This window comes from Cryptomeria japonica, chromosome 3, assembly GCF_030272615.1.
Source record: "Cryptomeria japonica chromosome 3, Sugi_1.0, whole genome shotgun sequence".
NCBI lineage: Eukaryota > Viridiplantae > Streptophyta > Pinopsida > Cupressales > Cupressaceae > Cryptomeria > Cryptomeria japonica.
In genome coordinates, this window is record NC_081407.1 from 402,686,554 (window position 1) to 402,709,797 (window position 23,244).

At 38.1% G+C, this 23,244-nt stretch overlaps 2 protein-coding genes across 3 annotated transcripts in view; both read right to left on the minus strand.

Moving 5' to 3' along the window:
• Positions 1 to 23,244, minus strand: part of LOC131045104 (uncharacterized) — a 153,384-nt gene that overhangs the window by 100,043 nt on the left and 30,097 nt on the right. The window lies entirely within an intron of this gene.
• Positions 11,298 to 14,850, minus strand: LOC131064328 (uncharacterized). Of its 2 annotated transcripts, none has more exons than XM_057998435.2 (7): positions 14,601 to 14,850; positions 13,674 to 14,319; positions 13,346 to 13,578; positions 13,099 to 13,251; positions 12,598 to 12,998; positions 12,039 to 12,444; positions 11,298 to 11,915 (listed from the first exon to the last, which is right to left on the minus strand). In XM_057998435.2, exons 2-7 carry the CDS (start codon positions 14,285 to 14,287, stop codon positions 11,428 to 11,430), a joined length of 2,295 nt encoding a protein of 764 aa, XP_057854418.1. In that variant the 5' UTR covers positions 14,288 to 14,319; positions 14,601 to 14,850; the 3' UTR covers positions 11,298 to 11,427. The 2 variants fall into 2 exon arrangements, with proteins under 2 accessions (XP_057854418.1, XP_057854417.1); XM_057998434.2 differs by having other exon boundaries at positions 13,674 to 14,322.

Sequence of the window (23,244 nt, forward strand, 5' to 3'; positions counted from 1 at the left end):
AATGCAACCATTTGAATCATAGATGAAAAACTCGGATTTTGCAATAACTCGGCAAGGCCAAAAAATTTTAAAAACTCGGGACTCGCCAAAACTCGGCAAAAAACTCGGCAACTTTATCGAACATTTGAAAATACATTTTTTTTTTATATATAATTCAAAAACACACATTTACACCAAATTTGTATAACATATATGATTTCCATGATATATAAATCAAATTTTTTTGGTAATACATAGCAACAAATGCAAGTATCATAGCATAAACCAAAAACCAAGTGCAACATATGTATAAGAGTTCAATACATATCAACGTATCATAGTGACAGTCTCATAGAGTTATAGAGTCATAGACCACAAAACAAGAACCTCTGAAATTCTGATTACATATCAAGTTCAAAGTTTGGTATCAATGAAAATAAGAAATCATAAATTGCGTCTACGACTAAAGCTCAAAACAGATTGTGGCCGCTGGATGGGTGGTGCTGAAGTAGTGGCAACATCCTCAACACTAACAGGTGCCTCTGCTGCATGATCAACCTCCTGCTCCTCCTCACGTGCTGCCACTTCCGCATCCCATTCCTCTCCTGCCCTCTCCAACTCACTCAGCTGCTCATTAGTAAGGAATGGATCCAAATCATTATCAACATCATCAGGAGAAGCAACCCATTCTGCTGCATATGGATCAATGTCATCCAAGTCAAGTGCTTCATGTGAATCTTGCCCTAGCACCTTCTTCTCATGTAATCGAATGTTGTACCGCACATAGACAAGATCATTCAAGCGTTGTTGAGTCAACCTATTGCGCTTTTTTGTGTGGATGTTCTCAAAAACACTCCAGTTGCGCTCACAACCAGAAGCACTACAAGGCTGTGATAATATGCGGATGGCAAGCTTTTGAAGATTAGGCGTTGTGGCACCATAATCTTCCCACCACAAATCTGCAAGGATACAAAATGTGATTTATAACTTGTAAAGATTTCAATAATCTTAAAGAGAGAAATAAATGGTAAAAATTAAACATATGTTTTTTTTTACCTGGTCGTAAGGTGGCTCTCCTACGTTTGCAATCAGGTGAAGAAAACAATTCCCCTAAGGCCTTCTTATAACTCTGCAACTCATCAAGTATCAGGTCTCGAAGGATCTCATCATCAACTAATCTCCGAATGCATCTGTCAAGGCCAATTCTAACCTCTGCATCTGCTCTGAAACTCGGAGAGTAAAAAAACTTGGGATTCAAGAAGTAGGCAGCAGCATGAATATGTTGGTGGAGTTGATGGTTCCACCTCCGATCAATTATGCGCCATATGGGTTCATACTTGGTCTTGTTTGACCCATACAAGTGTTGAATCGCCTCTTTGGCCTTATCCATGGCCTCATATAGATACCCCATGGAGTTATGATCCCCATCCACCATTCGTAGCACCCTCACCAACGGTTCCGACACCTAGATATAAAAAATCTAACAAAATCAGCAGATTGAAATATTAGAAAATTAAATAATAAATCATCAATTAAAGTTTCAAAACTTACATTGATGATCTCCTCCACTATCTTGGCAAAATTAGTATCAAAAATGGCAATCACAACCTTCTCTGCTTCAGGCTTTGTAGCATAAGGACTCCCCAACCATCTTTCACTCACGAACATCCGCTTCAGGTTGGGCAATGTAGCAAGTATGCTCTGCAAGGTGAGGAAATTGGTAGCAAAGCGTGTGACCCCCGACCGCACAAGATCCTTACCTTCAGTGTGCTCTCTCATAAGATTCAGGACCCATGTGTGATTGTAGATGTATTTGGTGATATTCCTTCCATCTTCAACCACTTTCTTTACCCAACTTAGTTTCCCTATGTCCTCAAGGAGCAAGTCAAGACAATGGGCAGCACAAGGGCTCCAAAATAATGTCGGATGTCTAGCCATTAGAAGTTTGCCGGCTGCCACATATGCAGCTGCATTATCAGTCACAACTTGGATGACATTCTGCACTCCCACATCCATCACCACTTCATCCAACATGTTGCACAAGGTCTCCACATTCTTCACTTCATTGGAGGCATCAATTGATTTTAAAAATACTAACTGTCCTCCTGAAGCAACTAGAAAGTTGATGAGTGTCCTGTTCCTACCATCTGTCCATCCATCAGAAAGAATGGTGCAGCCATTCTTTTCCCAAATAGTCCTTTGCTCTTCCACTAATGCATGAGTGTTTTGGACCTCATCCTGCAATAACGGTCCACTTACCTCGTAACGGCTTGGGGATTTGAACCCCTTACCTGCCACAGTCAACGCGGTGACCAATTGGTCCCAAGATGGACTAGAAATAGCATTGAACGGAACATCGTTGTAGATAAAAAATCTAGCACACGCCACCTTGGCTTGTTGGTGAGCCTCTTTATTCCATGCAGTGCCAAGCAATCCAGGTTGTGCACCAGGAGTGTTACGTGGAATAAAGAAGTTTTCCATGTTGCTGTCCAAAGTTCCCTTTGCTCGTATCCGTGGCCCAAGGGAAGAACCAGATGTCCCCACATCTGTATGTGACCCCATGGAACTCAAATCTGCCCTTGGGGCTGCCATTGCCTCTGCTGTTCTCTTTTTTGTTGCCTTCCTTTGATCATATGCTTCAAGCGTTGCTATTGCATCTCTCGTAGCCTCTTCAGTACATTCCGTACAGCTTGTGGTATCTCGGCATTGAATTTTTGCAAGGTGATATTTGAACCTATTAATGCCACCTTTTACAATTTTTTGCAATGGTTGCAAAAAACATCTCCTCGTTTTGGACCTGGTCTCCCATGTTTCCAACAAGGGTCTCTCTTTTTGCCACCAACTTTAACTGTAGAAGCTGAATCCATTTTCTTTCAAAAAGATGTGGAAAAGAACCTAGCAAAAGAGAGGCAACATTTAGAGATAAATAACATTGTTACCAAAAAAAATCACAAACATCCAAAAATTACAATGACTGTATAACTGTATTTTATTTACAGTCATCTATTAATAGATGACTCTCTAAAATTAAAATTTTTAATTGGTTGTGTATTTTTTTAAGTTTTTAACTTCAAATTTAAATTTAAATGAAATACTTTAATACACATTGACATTACACAGTTGACAGTCATTTCAAATGACTATGAGTATTTCACAATTGACTGTGTAATACACAGTCATTAATTACAATGTACATTAATGATTAATGTATTACACAGTCATCAGTCATTTGAAAATGACTATGTATTACACAGTCATTTCAAAATTTGAAAATGACTCTGTATTACACAGTCATCAGTCACTTGAAAATGACTGTGTATTACACAGTCATCAGTCATTTGAAATTTTGAAATGACTGTAATGACTGTGTATTACACAGTCATTTGAAAATGACTGTGTAATACACAGTCATTTCTCATTTGAAATGACTGTAATGACTGTGTATTACACAGTCATTTCAAATGACTGATGACTGTGTAATACATAGTCATTTGAAAATGAATGTGTATTACACAGTCATTTGAAATGACTGTGACTGTGTAATGATGACTGTGTAATACACAGTCATTTGAAAATTTGAAATGACTGTGTATTACACAGTCATTTGAAAATTGAAATGACTGTGACTGTGTAATACACAGTCATTTGAAATGACTGTGACTGTGTAATGATGACTGTGTAATACACAGTCATTTGAAAATTTGAAATGACTGTGTATTACACAGTCATTTGAAAATTGAAATGACTGTGATTGTGTAATGATGACTGTGTAATACACAGTCATTTAAAAATTTGAAATGACTGTGTATTACACAGTCATTTGAAATGACTGTGACTGTGTAATACACAGTCATTTTGAAATGACTGTGTATTACACAGTCATTTGAAATGACTGTGACTGTGTAATACACAGTCATTTTCAAATGACTGTGTATTACACAGTCATTTCAAATGACTGATGACTGTGTAATACACAGTCATTTGAAATGACTGTAAATTGTAATTACTAATGATTGTGTATTACACAGTCATTTGAAATGACTGTGACTGTGTAATACACAGTCATTTGAAATGACTAAGACTGTGTAATACACAGTCATTTTCAAATGACTGTGTATTACACAGTCTTAGTCATTCGAAATAAAACAATACAAAAAGATACCTGGTCGTGCGTGCAAATGCAAACAATACAGTCATTTTGACTGTGTAATACACAGTCATTTCAAATGACTGTGTATTACACAATCAAAATGACTGTGTATTCGAAATAAAACAATACAAAAAGATACCTGGTCGTGCGTGCAAATGCAAACAATACAGTCATTTTGACTGTGTAATACACAGTCATTTCAAATGACTGTGTATTACACAGTCAAAATGACTGTGTATTCGAAATAAAACAATACAAAAAGATACCTGGTCGTGCGTGCAAATGCAAACCCTATGCAAATCGCGTGGCGTTTTTTGCCTTCCGGAGTCGCGCGAGCCGCGAAATGGAATAAAGACTTCGGTTTTTTTTTTGCCTGCGACTTAAGTCTCGTTTTTCTCGCATTTTGTGCCGCGTTTCGGGCGGGTTTTGGCCATTAACGGCGATTATTTGCCAAAAAAATCGCGGCGAGTATATAAAAAAATCGGCCCGAGTATTTCTGCGATTAACTCGCGCGGCATTATGGATCGCGATTACTCGCGAGTTTTTGAATTGCTCGCCGAGTTTTGCAAGCCTGATTTGAATAGTGGGATCATAATTGTGTCTCTTATGTCAACAACATAGAAGTCATCCTTCGCATCATATCCTCCTAAATTAAGATTCAGCTAGGAGATCTTCCTATTGCATTGGATGGATAAATTATCAGCCAACATAATACTAAATCCTTTAAAGTCCATCTTGAGGCTTCAGTTGACCCCTAGTCCCTTGTCAATGAAGTTGTGAGTGGCATCAATGTCAATGAGTACAATCACCTTTTGACCTCATAGGACCCCTAGGGTGCAAAAAGGGTTATACCTTGGAGTACCAAAGAGCATTACAAGAGTGCCCCCCCAGATGACCTCTTCTTCATTTGGTTGATCTTCTTCTCCCATAACTTGTTTGGATTCTTCTTCACTCTATGGTTCGAGTTCCTCAAACCTCAATTCATCATCATACCTTACCTCAATGTAATACACTTGTCCTTTCCCAAAACATCTATGTAAAAGTGGCATGGCTCCTTGCAATTGAAGCACAACTTCTTCTCAATTCATTCCTTGCCTCAATGTCTAGTCTTGATGGAAGACTCTTGGTCTAATGTACATTTTTGTGAAAAAGCTTCTTTGGAATTAAGGTTTTGTTCTAGAACTTATTCTTCCACATCGAAGTCTCTGCAAAGTATATTCAATTTCTATTGAAGAACAAGTTTAAAACTAGTAATGCTATGTGATTGCAATTTATTATTTTGTGTCTAACAATTCTGATTTATTTATGTGCAGACTGTGGGAGAGAGATCATTTAATATTTTCTATGACTTCTCCAAATGAATTCAGTTGGTATATATATCATTTAGGCAACCGGTCAATAGGTGTATTGACCGGTCATGCCTTTTAGGCATGACCGATCAATGCACCCGTTGATCGGTGCCTTTTCAATATATGTTTGTTTTATCTCTTAACAAATACTATAATGAATCGGCTCATATAAACCCCGATAATCATATTGCAAATCATGACTAGGATCGGTGCCTTAATGCACCCGATAACCAAAGGCACATTGTATATTTGAATCGGCGCTCTATTAACAACAGCATTTAGTTAAGTCCGATACACGTTGCAATATTATTAAGTTCGATATATGGATTATTATCAACAAGAAGATAAGTATTGTCAGCATGATTAAACAGTATAAATAACGGCATATATAAGTATAGTTTTACTTATCTTGCAGGAGCTATAATGCATTAACACTCCCTCTTAGCTCTGGAAGATAGGTAACCTGCATCACATTTCTCTTTCATAACAAAGACAATGTCAGTCATCAAAATCTATATCATGTGAAATATCATCAAAACATATGATATGAAAAATAAAAGAACATCACCTGAGCATGTTTATAAAGTATCACTTAAGCATGTGATACAAATATTTATCAAGATATCACCTAAACATGTGATATCTGTATTGCCTAAACATGCAATACTTTTAAGGATAATCCATATGAGAAGTGTTAAGTTCTCATCATATCCAAGTTGTGATAAGTGCAATAACATTTTATAAATGTTTCTCACAACACAGTCATGACACATCCATGACTTACCAGAGATCCAACATGATCATTGGTTGAGATATCACCTAAGCATGTGATATCAGTATTGCCTAAACATGCAATACAAGGATAACCATATGAGAAGTGTTAAGATTCTCATCATATCCAGGTTGTGATAAGTGCAATAACATTTTATAAATGTTTTATCACAACACAGTCATAGCACATCCATGACTTACCAGAGATCCAACATGATCGCTGGTTTGACTACCATAAGATCGTCACCTTATGATGTCTACATACAAGTGTTCAGTATCTGAGAGATCGTCACCTCTTAGATATGAACACAGGTGGCAAAGAAAACCAAAGATTGTCCAAACATGACAAAGAAGTTTACACTTTAAACATCTTAAATGTATGTAAGTATAGATTTACAAAGCAGATTACCTTTCTATCATACCTAAGCCCTTTCTGAAGTGATCAACCTTCACTCTGGAAAGAGGTTTGGTCAGAATATCTGCAGTCTGATCTCCTGTACACACATATTCTAATTTAATCACATTCCTGTCAACCATATCTCGCACATAATGGTATGGAATCTCAATATGTTTGGACCTGTCATGAAATACCGGATTTTCAGAGAGTTTTATGCAGCTTTGATTATCACATTGAATAACTGTAGGTTTCATAGGTTCTCCAAACAATCCCACAAGCAACTTCCTAAGCCATACTGCCTCTCGGGCAGCCATGGAAGCTACAATATATTCGGCCTCAGTGGAACTTTGAGCTACTTAAGATTGTTTTCTGCTGATCCAGGATATCATGGTTGAACCTAAACTGAAGCAGCACCCTGAAGTGCTCTTTCTGTCAATCACACTACCAACCCAATCTAAATCTGTAAATCCATGTAGGTCTATGTCAATTTTCTCATATTTAAGACCAAGCTTTAGAGTACCTTGTAAGTATCTCATTATATGTTTTACTGCAACCAAGTGTATCTCCTTAGGTTCATACATGAACTGACTTAGAGCATTAACAGCATAACAGATATCTGGCCTTGTATTTACCAGATACATCAGGGACCCAATCATCTGCCTATATTGAGTAGGGTCAGTGGGTTTTGACTCTGTAGCTGCTTCTTTAAGTTTATGGAAGTTGGTTTCCATAGGAGAGGTCATGGGCCTGCAATTTAGCATTCCAAATCTCGTCAATATGTCCAAGGTGTACTTCCCTTGATTCAGTATAATATTATCAGAATTCTGCCATACTTCCATTCCTAGGAAGTAATGAAGAAGCTCCAAGTTCTTCATATCAAATTTTGTGGATAGATCTTTCTTGCATTGATCTATTAGGTGATCATTTCCTGTGATTAATAAGTCATCAACATATAAAATCAATATTAGCATATCACCTTTATTTCTTTTGAGGTAGAGATTAGGATCTGCATCATTCTTAGAGAAACCTAGCTTTGAGAGATAGGTGTCAATTCTTTCATACCAGGCCCTGGGAGCCTATTTGAGCCCATAGAGAGCTTTCTTGAGTCTACACACATGAGACTCTGTATCATGAATTTCAAACCCTTCAGGTTGCTCTAAGTAGACTTCTTCTGAGATCTCGCCATTTAGAAATGTTGTCTTTACATCCATCTGATGTACCTTCCACCCCTTTGCTGCTGCAATGGCTAGTATAGTTCTTACTGATGTATACCTGGCAACAGGTGCAAATGTCTCTTCATAATCTATTCCTTCCTTCTGTGAAAACCCTCTAGCTACAAATCTGGCCTTGTGTTTTTCAATACTGCCATCTGCAGCATGCTTGATTTTAAACAACCATTTAGAAGACACAACAGATTTCTTGGTTGGTCTAGGAACAATCTCCCAAACATCATTCTTCATAATGGACTGATATTCTTCAGACATGGCATCTTTCCATACTTGATGTTTGAGTGCATCTGATAGATTGTTTGGTTCAGCTTTAGAGAGATCATTCATAAGGGCAACATAGTTGGTGAACCTTTTAGGCCTCTTGCTTTCCCTGAAGGTTCCTGATGGAGCAGCGAACTTCTGAGCTTCTACTACAGTTTTGGTGGCCCATAGTGGTCTTTTCTTGAGTTTTTCTATAGGAGGGTTGTCTTTCCCCTACAGTTTCCTCAAGATACTCCCTCTGAAGCTCAGAAGTAGGATCTTCTACTAGGTTAGGAGTAGGATTATAGATTTCAAGTTCTATTGTATTTTGGGCCCTTTTGAAGGCTAAATCTTCTTCGAAGATTACATCCCTACTGAGTTCAATATTTTTCTACCCTTGTACATAGATTCTGTAAGCTTTAGAAGTTTCACTATATCCTACAAGTATTCCCCTTTTTCCAGAGGGCTCTAGTTTTAGTCTTTTCTCTTTAGGTACATGTATATAGACAGGACACCCAAATATCCTAAGGTGGCTGATATCTGGCTTTGTTTTGGTAAAGACTTCCTCAGGAGTTTTATCTTCAAGGTGTGAATGAGGACATCTGTTTGTTGTCCTCATTTTTGTTTCCAAAAATGAAGGACCACTACGGTGAAATTTTTATGAAAACATGAAAAAAATTACTCTATGGCACGCTTCCCGAGGCAGAATTTCGACTAATCCTTGGACTGGCTTAATCCTTGGTCCATTCTCAAACTACGTTTCGAATTTCGTCCAATTCTGGGTTCGTTTGCTATGTCTTTCCTTCAATTTCGGGTTTTAAAACCTCGACTGCAGGTAGAGAATTTTCTTCAAACTGCAAGTTTTAATGATATTCATTGTTTTGGTCTTTGCAGGGGAGTTTTTGACCAATTACATGTGCACTTTTATTTCAAATATGTTACTTGTAATTTATCTTAAGTTTCCCCTTTGATGTTTTTATCTTTTTATTGTTTTTTGATCATTTTTAGTTAAAATAGGGATTTTTTGGCTCAACTGCAAGTAAACTTGCAGTTTGTTCAAAAAACCCCTACTTTAATGGTTTTTACATGTAATAGGGATTTTAAATCCCCATTACATATGTGCAAGTGTTTCTAACTTGTTGTAGGGATTTTATTTCCCTTTTACAAGTATTTAAACTTGCTGTTTGCTCCAAAAAACCCGATTTTGCCTTGCAAGTGCATTTTTGACAATTTTTAAACTTGTCATTTGTCCAAAAAATCCCAATTTTGGCTTGGTAAGTGAAAAAGTGAATTTTTAAACTTGCCATTTGTCTTAAAAAACCCGATTTTGGCATGTAAGTGGAAAAAGTGAAAATAAAACTTGTTATTTTCTCTCTAAAACCTGATTTGCTTCATTTTGGGCAATTCGAACTTGTCATGTGTCTTCTAAAACCCGATTTGCATGGAAAATGGATTTGTTGAAGATGTCAAAGCAATTTTTTGGGGAGATTTGCTGGAGATGCAAGGCGTTTAGGATTCTATCCTATTCTCATGCTTTCACAAACACATTTTTCGCCATTTAGAGTTTATTGTTGCTGGTTTTTGGTGCCAAATCAGCAAAACGTGGTTCTTTTAATCCACTTTTTGGGAGTTTTTAATCCACTCTCCTAAATCGTTTTGCCTTTTCCTACCTAGGCGTGGAGGGTGAGAGGATTTTCGAACCATTTAATGATGCCGTTGGAGTTTATAATGGTGGCCACGTTTTTCACGTGATTCCCTTTGGCAAACGTTTTCAACATTCGGCATCATTGCTTCTTCTTCCTCCTTAGGCGTTTTGCTCTAATAAACTTGGATGCACACTCTCATTGGCATTTTGGTCCTCCAAGTTTGAGATTGCTGCTACATTTATCAGTTTGGGGCATTTTTACAAAAAAGTGATAAGGGTTTGACATTCCGGATTGCTCCTTTTTACCGGTTTTGCTTCTTCATTCCAAGAATTGTTGCATTATTGGAGAAGCATTTTGCATTTTTAAGAAAGGTATGTTCTCTTTCCTTTCTTCCCTTCATTTTATTATTTTCTTGTTTTCTTTATTTTTCGTTATTAGTTGCATTTTTGGCATGTGATGTTCTTCCCCCAAAAATTGGTTTTTGTGAAAGAAATCTTCCCCTTGATATGCAATTGTTGAATTGCATTGTTCTTCCCAAAATTCCCTCTTAACTTGTATTCGGGATTTTTAATCTCGATTACAAGTTCACTGAAAATTCTTGTTCTTCCCCTACGGTTAAGGAATTTAACCATTTTTGGTTAATATTCCAAGTTGAAAAGTGTGAAATACCCCTCCCTTACAAATTCGGGTTTTAAAAACCGGATTACATGTTGAAGAGTTCTTCCCACTTTCATGAAAATGACTTTCCCGAATTTCCCCATTTCTATCCATTCATGTTCCCCATATCCGTACTTTCCATTTCCATCATTTCCCGCAAGTCAAAATCTCTTCTTTCGCCCATTTCTCCATTTTCGAATTTACAAGTGTACTTGTATTCGGGTTTTAAAACCCCGATTGCATGTATGTCCTTTCCAACTTGTATACTTGCAAAAATTCTCCCAAGATCCGAAATTGGTCAAAGTCAAGATTTTCCCATTTCTACATATTTCCCCTCTTCCTCTCTCAAAACCATGAAATTTAGAAATCAAAGTTTTACCCATTTGAAGAAGGAAGAATGATATTTGCAGCTGACTATGATGTTGCCTTAACTCTTTTAAGTCTTCATCACAGCATTCCAGGTTCACAATCAATGTCAGATTTGTCGGCATCTCCAACTCCAAAGAAAATGAAATACAAATATGACAAATATCAGAATGAGATTGCACCTTCCCAGGTTTCTTCTCCTTTGGATCGCATCAGGGACATGGAGATAGGGCACGTTGATATGGCAGAATCAAAGTTCCCAGACTCGGACTCGGCTCGGACTCGGCAAGGCCGACTCGACTCGTGACTCGGCTATGACTCGGCGACGACTCGGCTATGACTCGGCAAAATAAAAAACCCTTGAAATTTAGAGATTTTTAACGATTTAAAACTTGTTTCATGCACCCATTATTGAATAAAGCTTAAAGACACTATAACATCATCAAATAGAAGCTGATTTGATCACATACATAAACATACATCCATCACATGCGTAGAAATGTAAATTGTAGCTGAAGGAAATAGAAAACATAGATATATAGAGTTATAAATGTTGTCAAATGTATATAAAATCCATGACATCAAATGTTCCCAAACATATATATAACTGTAAACAAAAACAAGTCTATGGCTCAGGCTCTAGCTAATCCTGAGCCTCAGAGTAGTCTGTCTGCCTCCTACAAATGCGTCTAAGGTAGGTCCTGGATGACTGAGAAGCCATAGTCTCCGCCTGTGAGGTGCCTATGCCGGATCGTGCTCTATCCTCCTCCTCTGCCATAGCCACAGCCTCAGCCTCTCTGTCTGCCTGGTCAACCCACTCATGGTCCTCCTCAGTGAAGACGGGATCGGTAGACTCAGTGATCCACTCAGACTCTGGATCGATCTCCGCTAAAGTGATCGGAGAGGAGTCAGTGTCCAAAATCTGTCTGGTCCTAAGACGGAGGTTGTAATGAACAAAAACAAGATCATTCAACCTCTCCACAGACAATCTATTACGCCTCTTCGAATGGATGTGCTCGAACATTGACCAATTGCGCTCACATCCAGAAGCACTGCATGGCTGGCTCAAAATACGGATGGCAATTTTTTGAAGGTTTGGGGTTGAGGGCCCAAACATTTGCCACCATCTATCTGAAATAACGAAAAAGAAAAAAAAATCAAACTCATTTCCAACTTTAAGGCTAGATTATAAAATAAAAAATTAAAATGCATAAGCCATAAACTTAAGAATCTTAAGTTTACATATATTTCTACCTGGCTGCAATTGTGTTCGAGCCTCTATGCACATGCTGCTTGAGAAGATTGCCCCTTCTCGATTATTATATTTATCCAGCTGGAGCGTTGTTCTTGAGGCTGTGCCATCAGTACACAACTTTTGAACCACTGTATACAGGCCACTAAGAACCTCCTCATCTGCCTTGAAGTCATCACGGAATCGAAATGCCGGATTGAGGTAATAGGCTGCTGCATGGATGGGCCTGTGAAGCTGGTTCTGCCATCTCCTATCAATAATCTCCCAAATGGGGCCATACTTATCCTCATCTCCTGCATATATGGACCTAATGGCCTCCTTGGCCCTATCCATACCCTCATATATATAGCCCATAGAGGGCTTCTCCCCATCAACAACTCGTAGGAGAACTACGAGGGGCTCAGTGACCTACACATAATGTTAAACAAAAACAATTAAGTCACAAATTAAATTAAAAAAAAAGAAAAATTGCAAAGTTAAATTGTTAATAAATTAAAATTAAATTACTAAATAGTAGATACTAGATAGTAGATACTAAATGTTAAATTGTAATAAATTTACCTGCACGGTTTCTCCACAGGGGGTCCAAAAACCTGACTCATCAAAAATGCAATTTACCACATCTATCCCTGCAGTGGTTGTAGCATAGGATGAGGAAGTCCACTCCTCACCAACAAACATACGCCTCAAAGCCGCCTTTGATTTTATCAAGGATTTCAGTGTGAGGAAGTTTGAGGCAAACCTCGTGATGCCTGGACGAGCCAACTCCTTTTGCCCCGTGTATTGCCTCATAATGCTAAGGACCAATGCATGATTGTAGATAAACTTGCTGATATATTTGGCCCTTTCAACTATTGATTTCACCCATTCAAGCTTACCAATATCCTCCAACATGAGGTCAAGGCAATGGGCCGCACAAGGAGACCAAAAAATTTTCGGGTGCCTCTCCATCAAAAGTTTACCTGCAGCAATTTTAAGTTAATTAGAAATTTTGATGTGTTAAGAAAATTTTAAATAATCATAGATGCCTCTCCATCAAGACTTGAAAAGTTCAAAATTTACCTGCAGCAACATAACTTGCTGCATTATCTGTCACCACCTGCACCACATTTTCTTCCCCCACCTCTTGTATGACTTCCTCAATAGCCTCACATAAGTATGTGGCATTTTTCACATGTGAGGAAGCATCAATAGATTTCAAGAACATGGTAGATCCTGAAAATAGAGTTTCAAACTTTCAACAAATCAAAATTTAATTTATTCAATGCATTTAGGGAAGTACAAATTAGAATGAATCATAATCAATCACCTCCGCAGGAAACAAGAAAATTTAGGAGTGTTCTATTCCTCCTATCCGTCCAACCATCTGTCATGATGGTGCAACCCTTTTCTCTCCAAGACTGTCGGTGGTCCTCTAGCTCAACTTTCATATCCTCAACCATTTGTAACAAGAGGGGGCCACTTAACTCAGCATCGGTAGGGGCTTTAAACCCCGCACCACAAATGGTTATGGAATCTACCATGCCTTGCCAATAAGGAGACCTGTCACAAATAGATTATGATTAGACAAAGTAAAATTCAACTTCAAACTATAAATTTACTTTTAAACTTAAAGCAATCAAATCAAAAAGAATTACCTGGCTGCAATAAATGGAATGTTGCAAAAGTACCAAAACTTGCAAATTTGTTTTCTTGCAGCATCATGAACCTCCTTGTTCCAACCCATACCCTCAAGCGAGGGTTGTGCCCCAGGAGTACTACGCGGCACAAAATAACTATCCAACCTGGATTTCCGAACTCTAGGGCCAAAGGTAATAGTGCCACCAGGAGGAGTAGAAGTAGAAGCACTAGCACTAGCAGAAGCACTAGCACTAGCAAAAGCACTAGGGTGAAAGGGAGGCATGGAAGAACCCTCTCCAACACAGCCTACGGATGTGGATGCGGATGCGGATGCGGATGCAGATGCGGATGTGGGTGCATGGGAGCCAATAGCACTTAACTCTTCCAATTGCCTCTTCTTGGTTAACTTTTCTTGTTCATGTGTTTCTAATTGGACATAACAGAAACGTTTTGCCTCAGGAGTTTGTAATTTGCATACCTCAATATCATGGCCAGGTATGCCGGCAATATGGTATTTAAATCTATTGATGCCACCAAAATTAATTTCTTTACAAAAAAAACATTTTGTTTGATTTTTTTGTCTGCCAATAAAGTCTTCAGTATATTTCCAAGCCTCATCCTTTTTAGGCATTGTGAAAAATGAATGTTTTTTAAACGTGAAAGCTGCTGCAATAAGAAAATTTAATAAAGTTATAAACTAATAGAAAAAATCAAGAAACCCTACTTTAAAAAAAAATAAAATTGTAAATACATGTTTACAATTTTTTTCTAAAAAAATGTAGGGTTTGCACTTTGCCATTATTCTACTTCTCTCATTGTAATTAAGCTAAAAAAATAAAAACATTCAAGATTTGGAAAGTTAACTGTTAAACTAAAAAAAAATTAACAAACAAATGAAAAAAATCCATTAACATACTTAAAAAAACAAGCAAAATCTACCTTACCTCTTTCAAATGAGTTGAGAAGTCTTGCTTTGGACTCCTTGATGCTCTCAATGCAAGCCTATGGCCTCCCCAATGTGATTTGTGGTCTCCTTGATGCTCTTCTTCCTTGCTGATTGCAAACCTATGGCCTCTTGTTTTCCTTCCTCTCTCTCACTTTTCCTCTCTTCTTCTCACAAATAACAATTAAAAGACCTTTTAGGGTTATACCAAAGAGAATGGAAAAAAAAAACAAATGAAAAAGCTCTTTTTTTTTTTGTTTTTTTAAGTTCGAATTATGCCTATCGCGCGACCGAGTCCTGGACCTCGGACTCGGCGAGTTTTGGCAAAACTCGCCTGACTCGCGAGTCAGGCGAGTTTTGCCCAAAACTCGCCGAGTCCGAGCGGCGAGTCGGCAAAACTCGCCGAGGTTGGCTCGACTCGCCAACTCGGCGAACTCGCCTGACTCGCGGCGAGTTTGGGGACTCTGGGCAGAATTCATCAACAGGGTAGAAGATCCACAAGATAACAACTTGCAGCGGCTGTTGGACAGCCATATCCATCATGCATCTTCTTTCCCAGTGGCTGCCCTAGAACCTGAGTTTGTTCTTGCATGCACCCATCATTTTGACAAGGAGTCAAGAGTCATTAAAAATGATGATGGTGAAGCTATAATTCATCTTGATGTAGATACAATCGAGAAGGTCTTCAAAATACCTCCTGCACCTGTTTATATGGAAATCACCAAAGAAAGTGCAGCAAAGTATTATGTGAAAAGGGAAAAAGATTGCAAGCGACACATCAATAGGTGGATCCAAGAGCCACAACCTTCCTTCTCAAGGTGGGCCAAGTTGTACCGTTGTGATTTCAAGTGGGAGATAGGAGACACCATCACTCTTCTCAGCAAGATGATGGGCCTTGAGCACTCCAATGTCTTTGAGCCATGGATGTATCAATTCATTATGTTCATACGGCAGTCACATCACATTTCATGGGGTGAAATCATCAGCAATGCCTTGTGCGAACAACTTGCAGCAGTTCCTACTACTATGACCTTCTTCATGAATTCTTATTTGGTATATTTAGCAGCATCACTTAGACACTTTCCAGGTCTTTCTACCAAGGGTGATCGCTCGCTTATACCAGTTTGGGAATATTATGACCAGTTGTCATTGAAACCCAGCAGACTGCATTTCAGAAGAGTCCAAGATGCATTCTTTGGATATTTCATGTGTCAGTTTGACATGGATCTCAGGAACAAAAGAGTATCAGATGAGGCATGGGTCAAGGTGTCTGAGTATGGGTGTTTATTTCCTGCAATTTCCCACCTTCACCTATATGAGGATTGGATGCTATGATGGTCAGCCATACATGCTTCCAAGATACCCAACCGATAAGATAATTCTTATGGAGTTGAGAAGACAGATCATGGTTGTTCATACTTTTCAGTCTGCTAGACACAAGATTGGAATGGGGATCTCTACCACAAACCCATTGAAAATTGGTCGATACTCCCTTATCACATCTGTGAAGGCTAAGGCCATGGAGGCTGAATTGCAGGAAATCAAGCTTAAGAGGTTCAAACCTAGAGCTGATTTTGATTATAGAGGTATGAAGGAGAAGATCAAGAAATCCTTTGTGCATGTTCATCGCATTGAAGACATTTGGGTAGATCTCCGCACGGAAACCGAAGTTCTGAAGATGGATTACTGCAGGCTCACTGTTGAGCAAATTGTTGACTTGAACTTGGCAAATATCCCACAAGGGATGATCGATGACGGGCATATACTTGATCCTGAATACACTTTACGAAGGGTTGAGGAAGCTACACTTCCTTTGATCCAATGGTCACACAAGGAGTGTGTCTCCATCCTTGACAGATTTCAGCCTATCTTGGCCAACACTAACGCATGGCTGAAAAGTAATGCTGTTAGACTTATCAAAATCAAGGTTGGTAAAGAAGATGATTCTACGGGGCCTCTTGGACGAAAGTCTGAGATTCAGATTGATAACAAGGAGGGTGCTTCATCTTCAGGCACAAGGATCAAGTTACGAGTTAGTCGTGCAGTAGTGCTTCCTCCTGAGGAGACGACTATTCGTGGGAAGAAGAAATCACGGTTCGATGTTCAGGTGATCGATCTAGATAATCCAGAAGAGGGGCAGCAATCTGACGATGCTCCTAAGTCTCCAGTTTCAAACTCGCCTCACGAGGTCATTCCTCCAGTTTCCATTGAGACGCCTCTTTCACCTCCTGATTTGCTCGTAGATGAGTCTCCTCAGAATGCAGTTCCCATTTCAGCATACGAGCCTTCTCCTGATCGGCAACAAGAAAGTGTGTTGAAAGTTCCTGAAGATAATCCCACTTGCATTCAGTTATCAGAAATTGATACTTCCACTTCTGGTTTTGAAGAATTCATGAGGCAATCTTCATGTCCATTGGTAACTGAGCAAACTGTGGTCGCTGTTCAAACAGATATTCCTTCCAGGGTGACCACGGATATTCCTTCCAAGGTGACCACGGAAAAGGAAGAAGCAAGAGATCTCACCTGATGTCTTTGACTACCAGCAACTCAAACAGTCCAGATCCAAAGTTGCTAAGAAGGCAAAGACTATCTCTAGGGTAACTGTTGATAGCAACAAGATGAAAGTAGCTGAAATTGTGGAACCTATTGCAGATAAACCACTTGATGAAATGTCAGCTACTAATTATAAGGTTACAAGGGTAGAATTGGGTAAGCAAACACATGAGGTCACTAAACATGATGCTCAGTTTTATGTTGCTTCACTAGTGCAAAGGTGTGACGATCTTCTTGCGAAGAAAGACAAGCTAGAAGAAGAAAACCGACAGCTTATGGCAGCCATTCATAAAATCACAAAACCTGCTGCTGAAGGGAGTAACTCCATATGTTCTTCTGGTTCCCAAGAATCGATTCGTGGAGTGGAAAGGGCTGCTCAGAAAGTACAAGCACTGGATTCCTGGGTTGATCAGCTTCATGATCAATGTGTACAAGTGGTAAAAGACATTTTTCAAATAATGTCTAAGTTGGAAACCATTGAGGAGAAACTAGATCAGACTTCTAACACTTTCAAAAAGAATCTGGAAAGTGTTGAGAAAAGTCTGGCAATCTGGCGTACCATGCCCCAACAACAGCTGAGTATTTTGCAGGAGCACGCCATCATCTCTTCCAGGGTCATGTACTTGGAATTTGAAGAACTCATGGAAAACAAGACCCTTGTTCTTAAATCCCTCATTGAGGAGATTAGTGATGCAAGGAGATTCCGGGATGAAGTTTATCAAGGTATTGTCTCACAATGTGAAAGGGCCTCTTGCAATGTAGTAAGTCAGGATGGAGAGCTGATTCCAGAAGAAGAGGTTCTTGCTGATTTATAGATGAGGATTCATAATGAATGGAGGAGCGAACAATTCTCGGCAGCTTCAATTCCAGCATTGATGAAACACCAAGCCTTTTTGCATGAGATCCAGTCTATCCTGGATAAAGACAATTCCGCACTCCTCCACTGTCACGACACTATTGTGAAGACTATGGTTGTTGCTAAGAACACCCATGAACCGAATCTAGAGGAACTACAAGCGAGCATCCAGAAATTTCAAGGATTCGTGTCTTCACAAAATGCAACTTAAGTGTTTTTCAACACTTAGTTGAATTTTCCCTCTTTTGTAATCTTTAGTTGTAATTTTGTTTTGACAAGTTACATGTAAAAGTAATTTTTGTAAAATGCAAGTTACACATTACTTGCACTTTTGTAATTACATGTAAGGCAACTACAAGTTGTGTCCGATTAGGACTGTAGTTGGAATAAGTCTTAGTTAGTTAGAGTGACTCTTAGTTAGTTAATGAAGTCTCAGTTATTTATTGAATGAGTCTTGGTGGTTGAGAGAATCTCTCAAGTTAGTTAGGATCCTCCCACCTTTTTCTCAAGGCTCCTCTTCTATAAATACTTGAGAGGTCCATTGTAAATATATCTTTTGGGAAAGCAAGCAAAAACTATGCCAAATTTACAGCAAGAAGTCTTTGAGCTTATGTATGTGAATTGAAGGTTTTGAAGAATAATAAAGAAGGATTACTCAAGTTTTGAGTCTTTGAGCTACATGTTTGAGTTTGAATCTTTTTATTTCTTCTATGCAAAGTGTTTCTAAAGGAGCTTAGTCCAATCTGATTTGAAGTCTTTGAGCTGCAAGTAGAGAAGATTAATTAAAATAGGAAAATCTCTAGAAGGAGCAGCAAGTCTTTGAACTTGCGTCTGTTCTTGAGGAAAATTACTATTTGATAAGAAATAGCAGCAAGTCTTTGAGCTTGCAATAGTTCTTGTCTTTGTGTTAAAAGAATAGATTATTCCAGTCTTTGAGCTGTTATCTTTTATTCGTTGTAAAATTTAGTATAGCAAAGGGTAGATAGGACTTCCAATAGTCAAGTCTTTGAGCTTGATATTGCTGTCTCGTCCCGAAGGAAGTGACGGAAAACTTTGCACTTTCAGGAGACTTCATTTCCTTTCTCTCATTTCACTTGAAAGTAGTTACTGTTGTTCAAATTCAATCGCTATCATTTTCTGTGAAGAGAAAAGGATATTGTCTTTCTTGAAGAAAGAAGGAAGACTGCTATCCCATCCCATTTTATTTTCCAAGTTGTAGTTAGATAGGGGGAGCCTTCCCTTAATTAGGAGAGTTTTTACTCGTGTGCTGTGGTTGAAACCACAATTTTGTATATTTCCCCAAGTGTACAAAATTTTCAACCAACACTGTTTTGTATGTACACAGCAGTGCTAGTTGCTTCCGCCCAAAGATTCAAGTTTAGATTTTGATCTAGTATCATAGCTTTGGCAGCTTCTACTATGGTCCTATTTTTTCTTTCAGCTACTCCATTTTGTTGAGGGTTATAAGGTATTGTTAACTCCCTCTTAATCCCAGAATTTTTACAAAAATCTTTAAATAGTTTTGATGTGTTTTCCCCCCCATTGTCAATTCTTAGGATTTTAATTTTGTTTTCTGAGAGGTTTTCTATTAAAGTTTTAAACTCTTTAAATCTACTTAGTATCTCTTCTGATTCTTTACATTTCAGAAAGTAGATCCAAGTCTTCCTAGAGTAGTCATCAACAAAAATTACATAGTACAAGAATCCCCCTAGAGAGGGTACGGACATAGGTCCACATACATCAGAATGAACTAATTCCAAAACTTTGCTAGTTTTCCTAGTACTATTCTGAAATGTACTTTTAGTATTCTTACCTAGGGCACATCCTTTGCATGCCTCTGAATGATATTGCTTCAACTTAGGTAGACCTGTGACAAGGTTTCCCATAGTTGACAAAGCTCTATAATTCAGATGGCCTAATCTCCTGTGCCACACTTCATTTGCATTAGTGGCTTCATGGATCAAGGCTAGATTGGGCTCTGTGCATAGCTCATACAAATAGCCTTGCCTTTGACCAATGACCTTAGCGTTCTTGATGGAAGATTTCTTTGGCCAAGCCAACACTTTGTTTTCCATGAAGGTCACTCTGTATCCTTGATCTTCTAGTGCTGATATGGAGATTAGATTTCTTCTGATGCCAGGAACATATAGTACCCCTTCAAGTCGTAATGACATGCCTGTCTTTAGTTTGATGGTGCAGGTTCCAATTCCTCTGACTGGATGTGATGAATCATCTCCGATGGTTACTTCCTCATCATCCTCCTCCATCATGGAGTCTAGTACTTCTCTAAAACCGGTGATGTGTCTGGATGAGCCACTGTCGATCACCCATGAGTTAGATTTGTTTTAAGCATGGCTTGTAAGTGCTGAGTAGAGGACATAGTTCTCGGAGCCATTTTCTCTTTTGGATTTCCTCACTATGGCAAATGTGGCTTGCTTTCCTTTCTTTGGGCATTTTGCAACATAGTGTCCGAATTTGTCACACCTATAACATTGAACATGTGATAGGTCTTTCTTTGTAGTGTTCTTGCCTTGATGAGCTTTTCTCTTCCTAAATTGCTTCCTCTTGAACTTTTTATTAGTGTTTGTATTTAGGACTTGCAAGTCTTCGTCTATATTCTTCTGTTTTATTCCTACCTTGTTCAATCTTGATTCTTCTTGTAGACAGTCATCTCTTAATCTTTCAAACTTGGGATATTTAGACCTAGCACTGATGCCTTGGACGAATGTGTTCCATCCACTAGGCAACCCATCTAGAGCAATGAGTGTTAACTCTTTGCTTTGGATCTCATATCCAAGGGAAGCTAAGTCATCTCTTAGGCTTGATATCCGCATAAAGTAGGAGTTAATTGTTTCCCCTTTGTTTATACTGATATGATTGATCTCTCGTTTCAAAGCCAAAGTACGACTTGCATTTGATATCTCAAATGTTCTTTCGAGTGCTTTGAACATTTTATAAGCTGTCTCATACTTTTTAATGATGGGCATTATGTTATTTCTTACCCCATCCACTATTATTTTAATAGCTTTTTCATTTCCCTCAATCCATGTTGATTTGTCAGGTTCATCTTCTGGTTGTGCATTTTCATTTTGAACATATGAATCAACTTTGTTTTCTCTCAAAATCATTTTGATTCTAAACTTCCAAGCTGAAAAATCTTCGCTACCTCCGAGTCTATCTTCGAATCTGATAGTGTTGGCCATTTTAGAAATGTGATGTAGTTTATAACTTTGTTCTTGAATTTATCAAAATTGAATAGCCTTAGGTTCAATTACCGTGGCTCTGATACCATGTAAAGTATATTCAATTTCTATTGAAGAACAAGTTTAAAACTAGTAATGCTATGTGATTGCAATTTATTATTTTGTGTCTAACAATTCTGATTTATTTATGTGCAGACTGTGGGAGAGAGATCATTTAATATTTTCTATGACTTCTCCAAATGAATTCAGTTGGTATATATATCATTTAGGCAACCGGTCAATAGGTGTATTGACCGGTCATGCCTAAAATGCACCCATTGATCGGTGCCTTTTCAATATATGTTTGTTTTATCTCTTAACAAATACTATAATGAATTGGTTCATATAAACCCCGATAATCATATTGCAAATCATGACTAGGATCGGTGCCTTAATGCACCCGATAACCAAAGGCACATTGTATATTTGAATCGGCACTCTATTAACAACAGCATTTAGTTAAGTCCGATACACGTTGCAATATTATTAAGTTTGATATATGGATTATTATCAACAACAAGATAAGTATTGTCAGCATGATTAAACAGTATAAATAATGGCATATATAAGTATGGTTTTACTTATCTTGCAGGAGCTATAATGCATTAACAGTCTCCAATGTTAGATCCCACTTGATGGCCTTTGTAGGATAGGTGGTTCAAAAGCCTTGACTATCCTCTTTAGAGACTTACTTAACCCTTCAATCAAGAGAATAGTCAATATTTTCTCTATGATGTCTAACACCATAACCAGCAACTTTTGAAACTTTGTTACATAGTTCTCTACTAAACCACGCTGATTGAGATGAGTCATATATTTGAAGTAAACTTTAGAATCCTTCCAATCAAACATCTGAATCAAAAGTTTGCACATTTCATCGTATGAGGTGATGAATTTGTGACCTTGAGTGGTCAAACCATGGTACCAACACTTGTGCAATACCCTCCAAATGCAAGGTTTTAAACTCGATTGCTTCATCTTTGGTCATTGATCTGAGGGACATGAATGTGTCTAGCTTATGAACCCATGCACAAGTTGAGAATATATTAGATCCATCATATGGATAGACTCGTAGAGTATCAACTTCCCCAAAGCTTGTTGTACTTCTGTTTGAAAGAGTATATGCCTAAGCTTAGGTCTATAACCATTCTAGGACTTCATGTTCATATAATTGGTGACGTATCACTTCAGATCTCCTCAATAATTGCTCTATATTCTACATGAAAAACCCTAAAATCTTGAGATAATGAGTTTTGTGCTTCAAGTTCTAGAGCCTCCACATCCTTATTCAAAAAAGTAGGTCAGATTGATCTTGTAGTTGAAACAAGAATAGTCCATTGTGTGTAGCTCTAAGTGGCATATCTAGATTATTCCCTCAAAAGCACTTGCTTCACCCATCAACTGTTTAGGCGCATTCATATTACTATCCATCTTGTGAAGCAACTATGCCATCACATCAATCATCGGGTCAAATTTCCTTTCCGCCCAACCCTCAAGGTTATCGTCTGCATTTATTCTCCTCTCTTTCTGCCATACTATTGTGTTCTACGACAGATTATGTAAGGGATGATTTAGTCTCTAAACTCTCTACAAATGAGCTTTGTTTTCTTATCTCACTCAAGTGATATCTAGTTGTTTTGACACTAAGTTGCATTAAACTAAAACATGCAAGGTTGAGCTTTGAATACATAGGCTGGCAATATCACCATCTTTGATACCACTACGATGTCCCAAGACAAAACAATGATGTAAATCTGATATTTTAACCATCAACAAACACTTATTATTTAAATAACAACACTATTAATAGTAGCATTCAATCAAATATAACACTATTAGTAGTAGCATTCAATCAAATATTAGACAACTCGGATTAAAATTACTGTTTATGCATCAGCAATCATTACATTTCAAGCAACAAATAACAAAATAACTCCTATTCTTATTATAATGAACAACATATAACAGGTGTAAATCTCGATCTTTGTCTTATT

Coding starts and splice junctions, on each gene's coding strand:
- LOC131064328 (XM_057998435.2), bottom strand. CDS start 14,287: ATGCCTAAAAAGGATGAGGCTTGGAAATATACTGAAGACTTTATTGGC. Junction 13,252..13,345: donor TTTTCTTGTTTCCTGCGGAG/GTGATTGATTAT, acceptor CTCTATTTTCAG/GATCTACCATGTTCTTGAAA. Junction 12,445..12,597: donor CCTGTGGAGAAACCGTGCAG/GTAAATTTATTA, acceptor CATTATGTGTAG/GTCACTGAGCCCCTCGTAGT.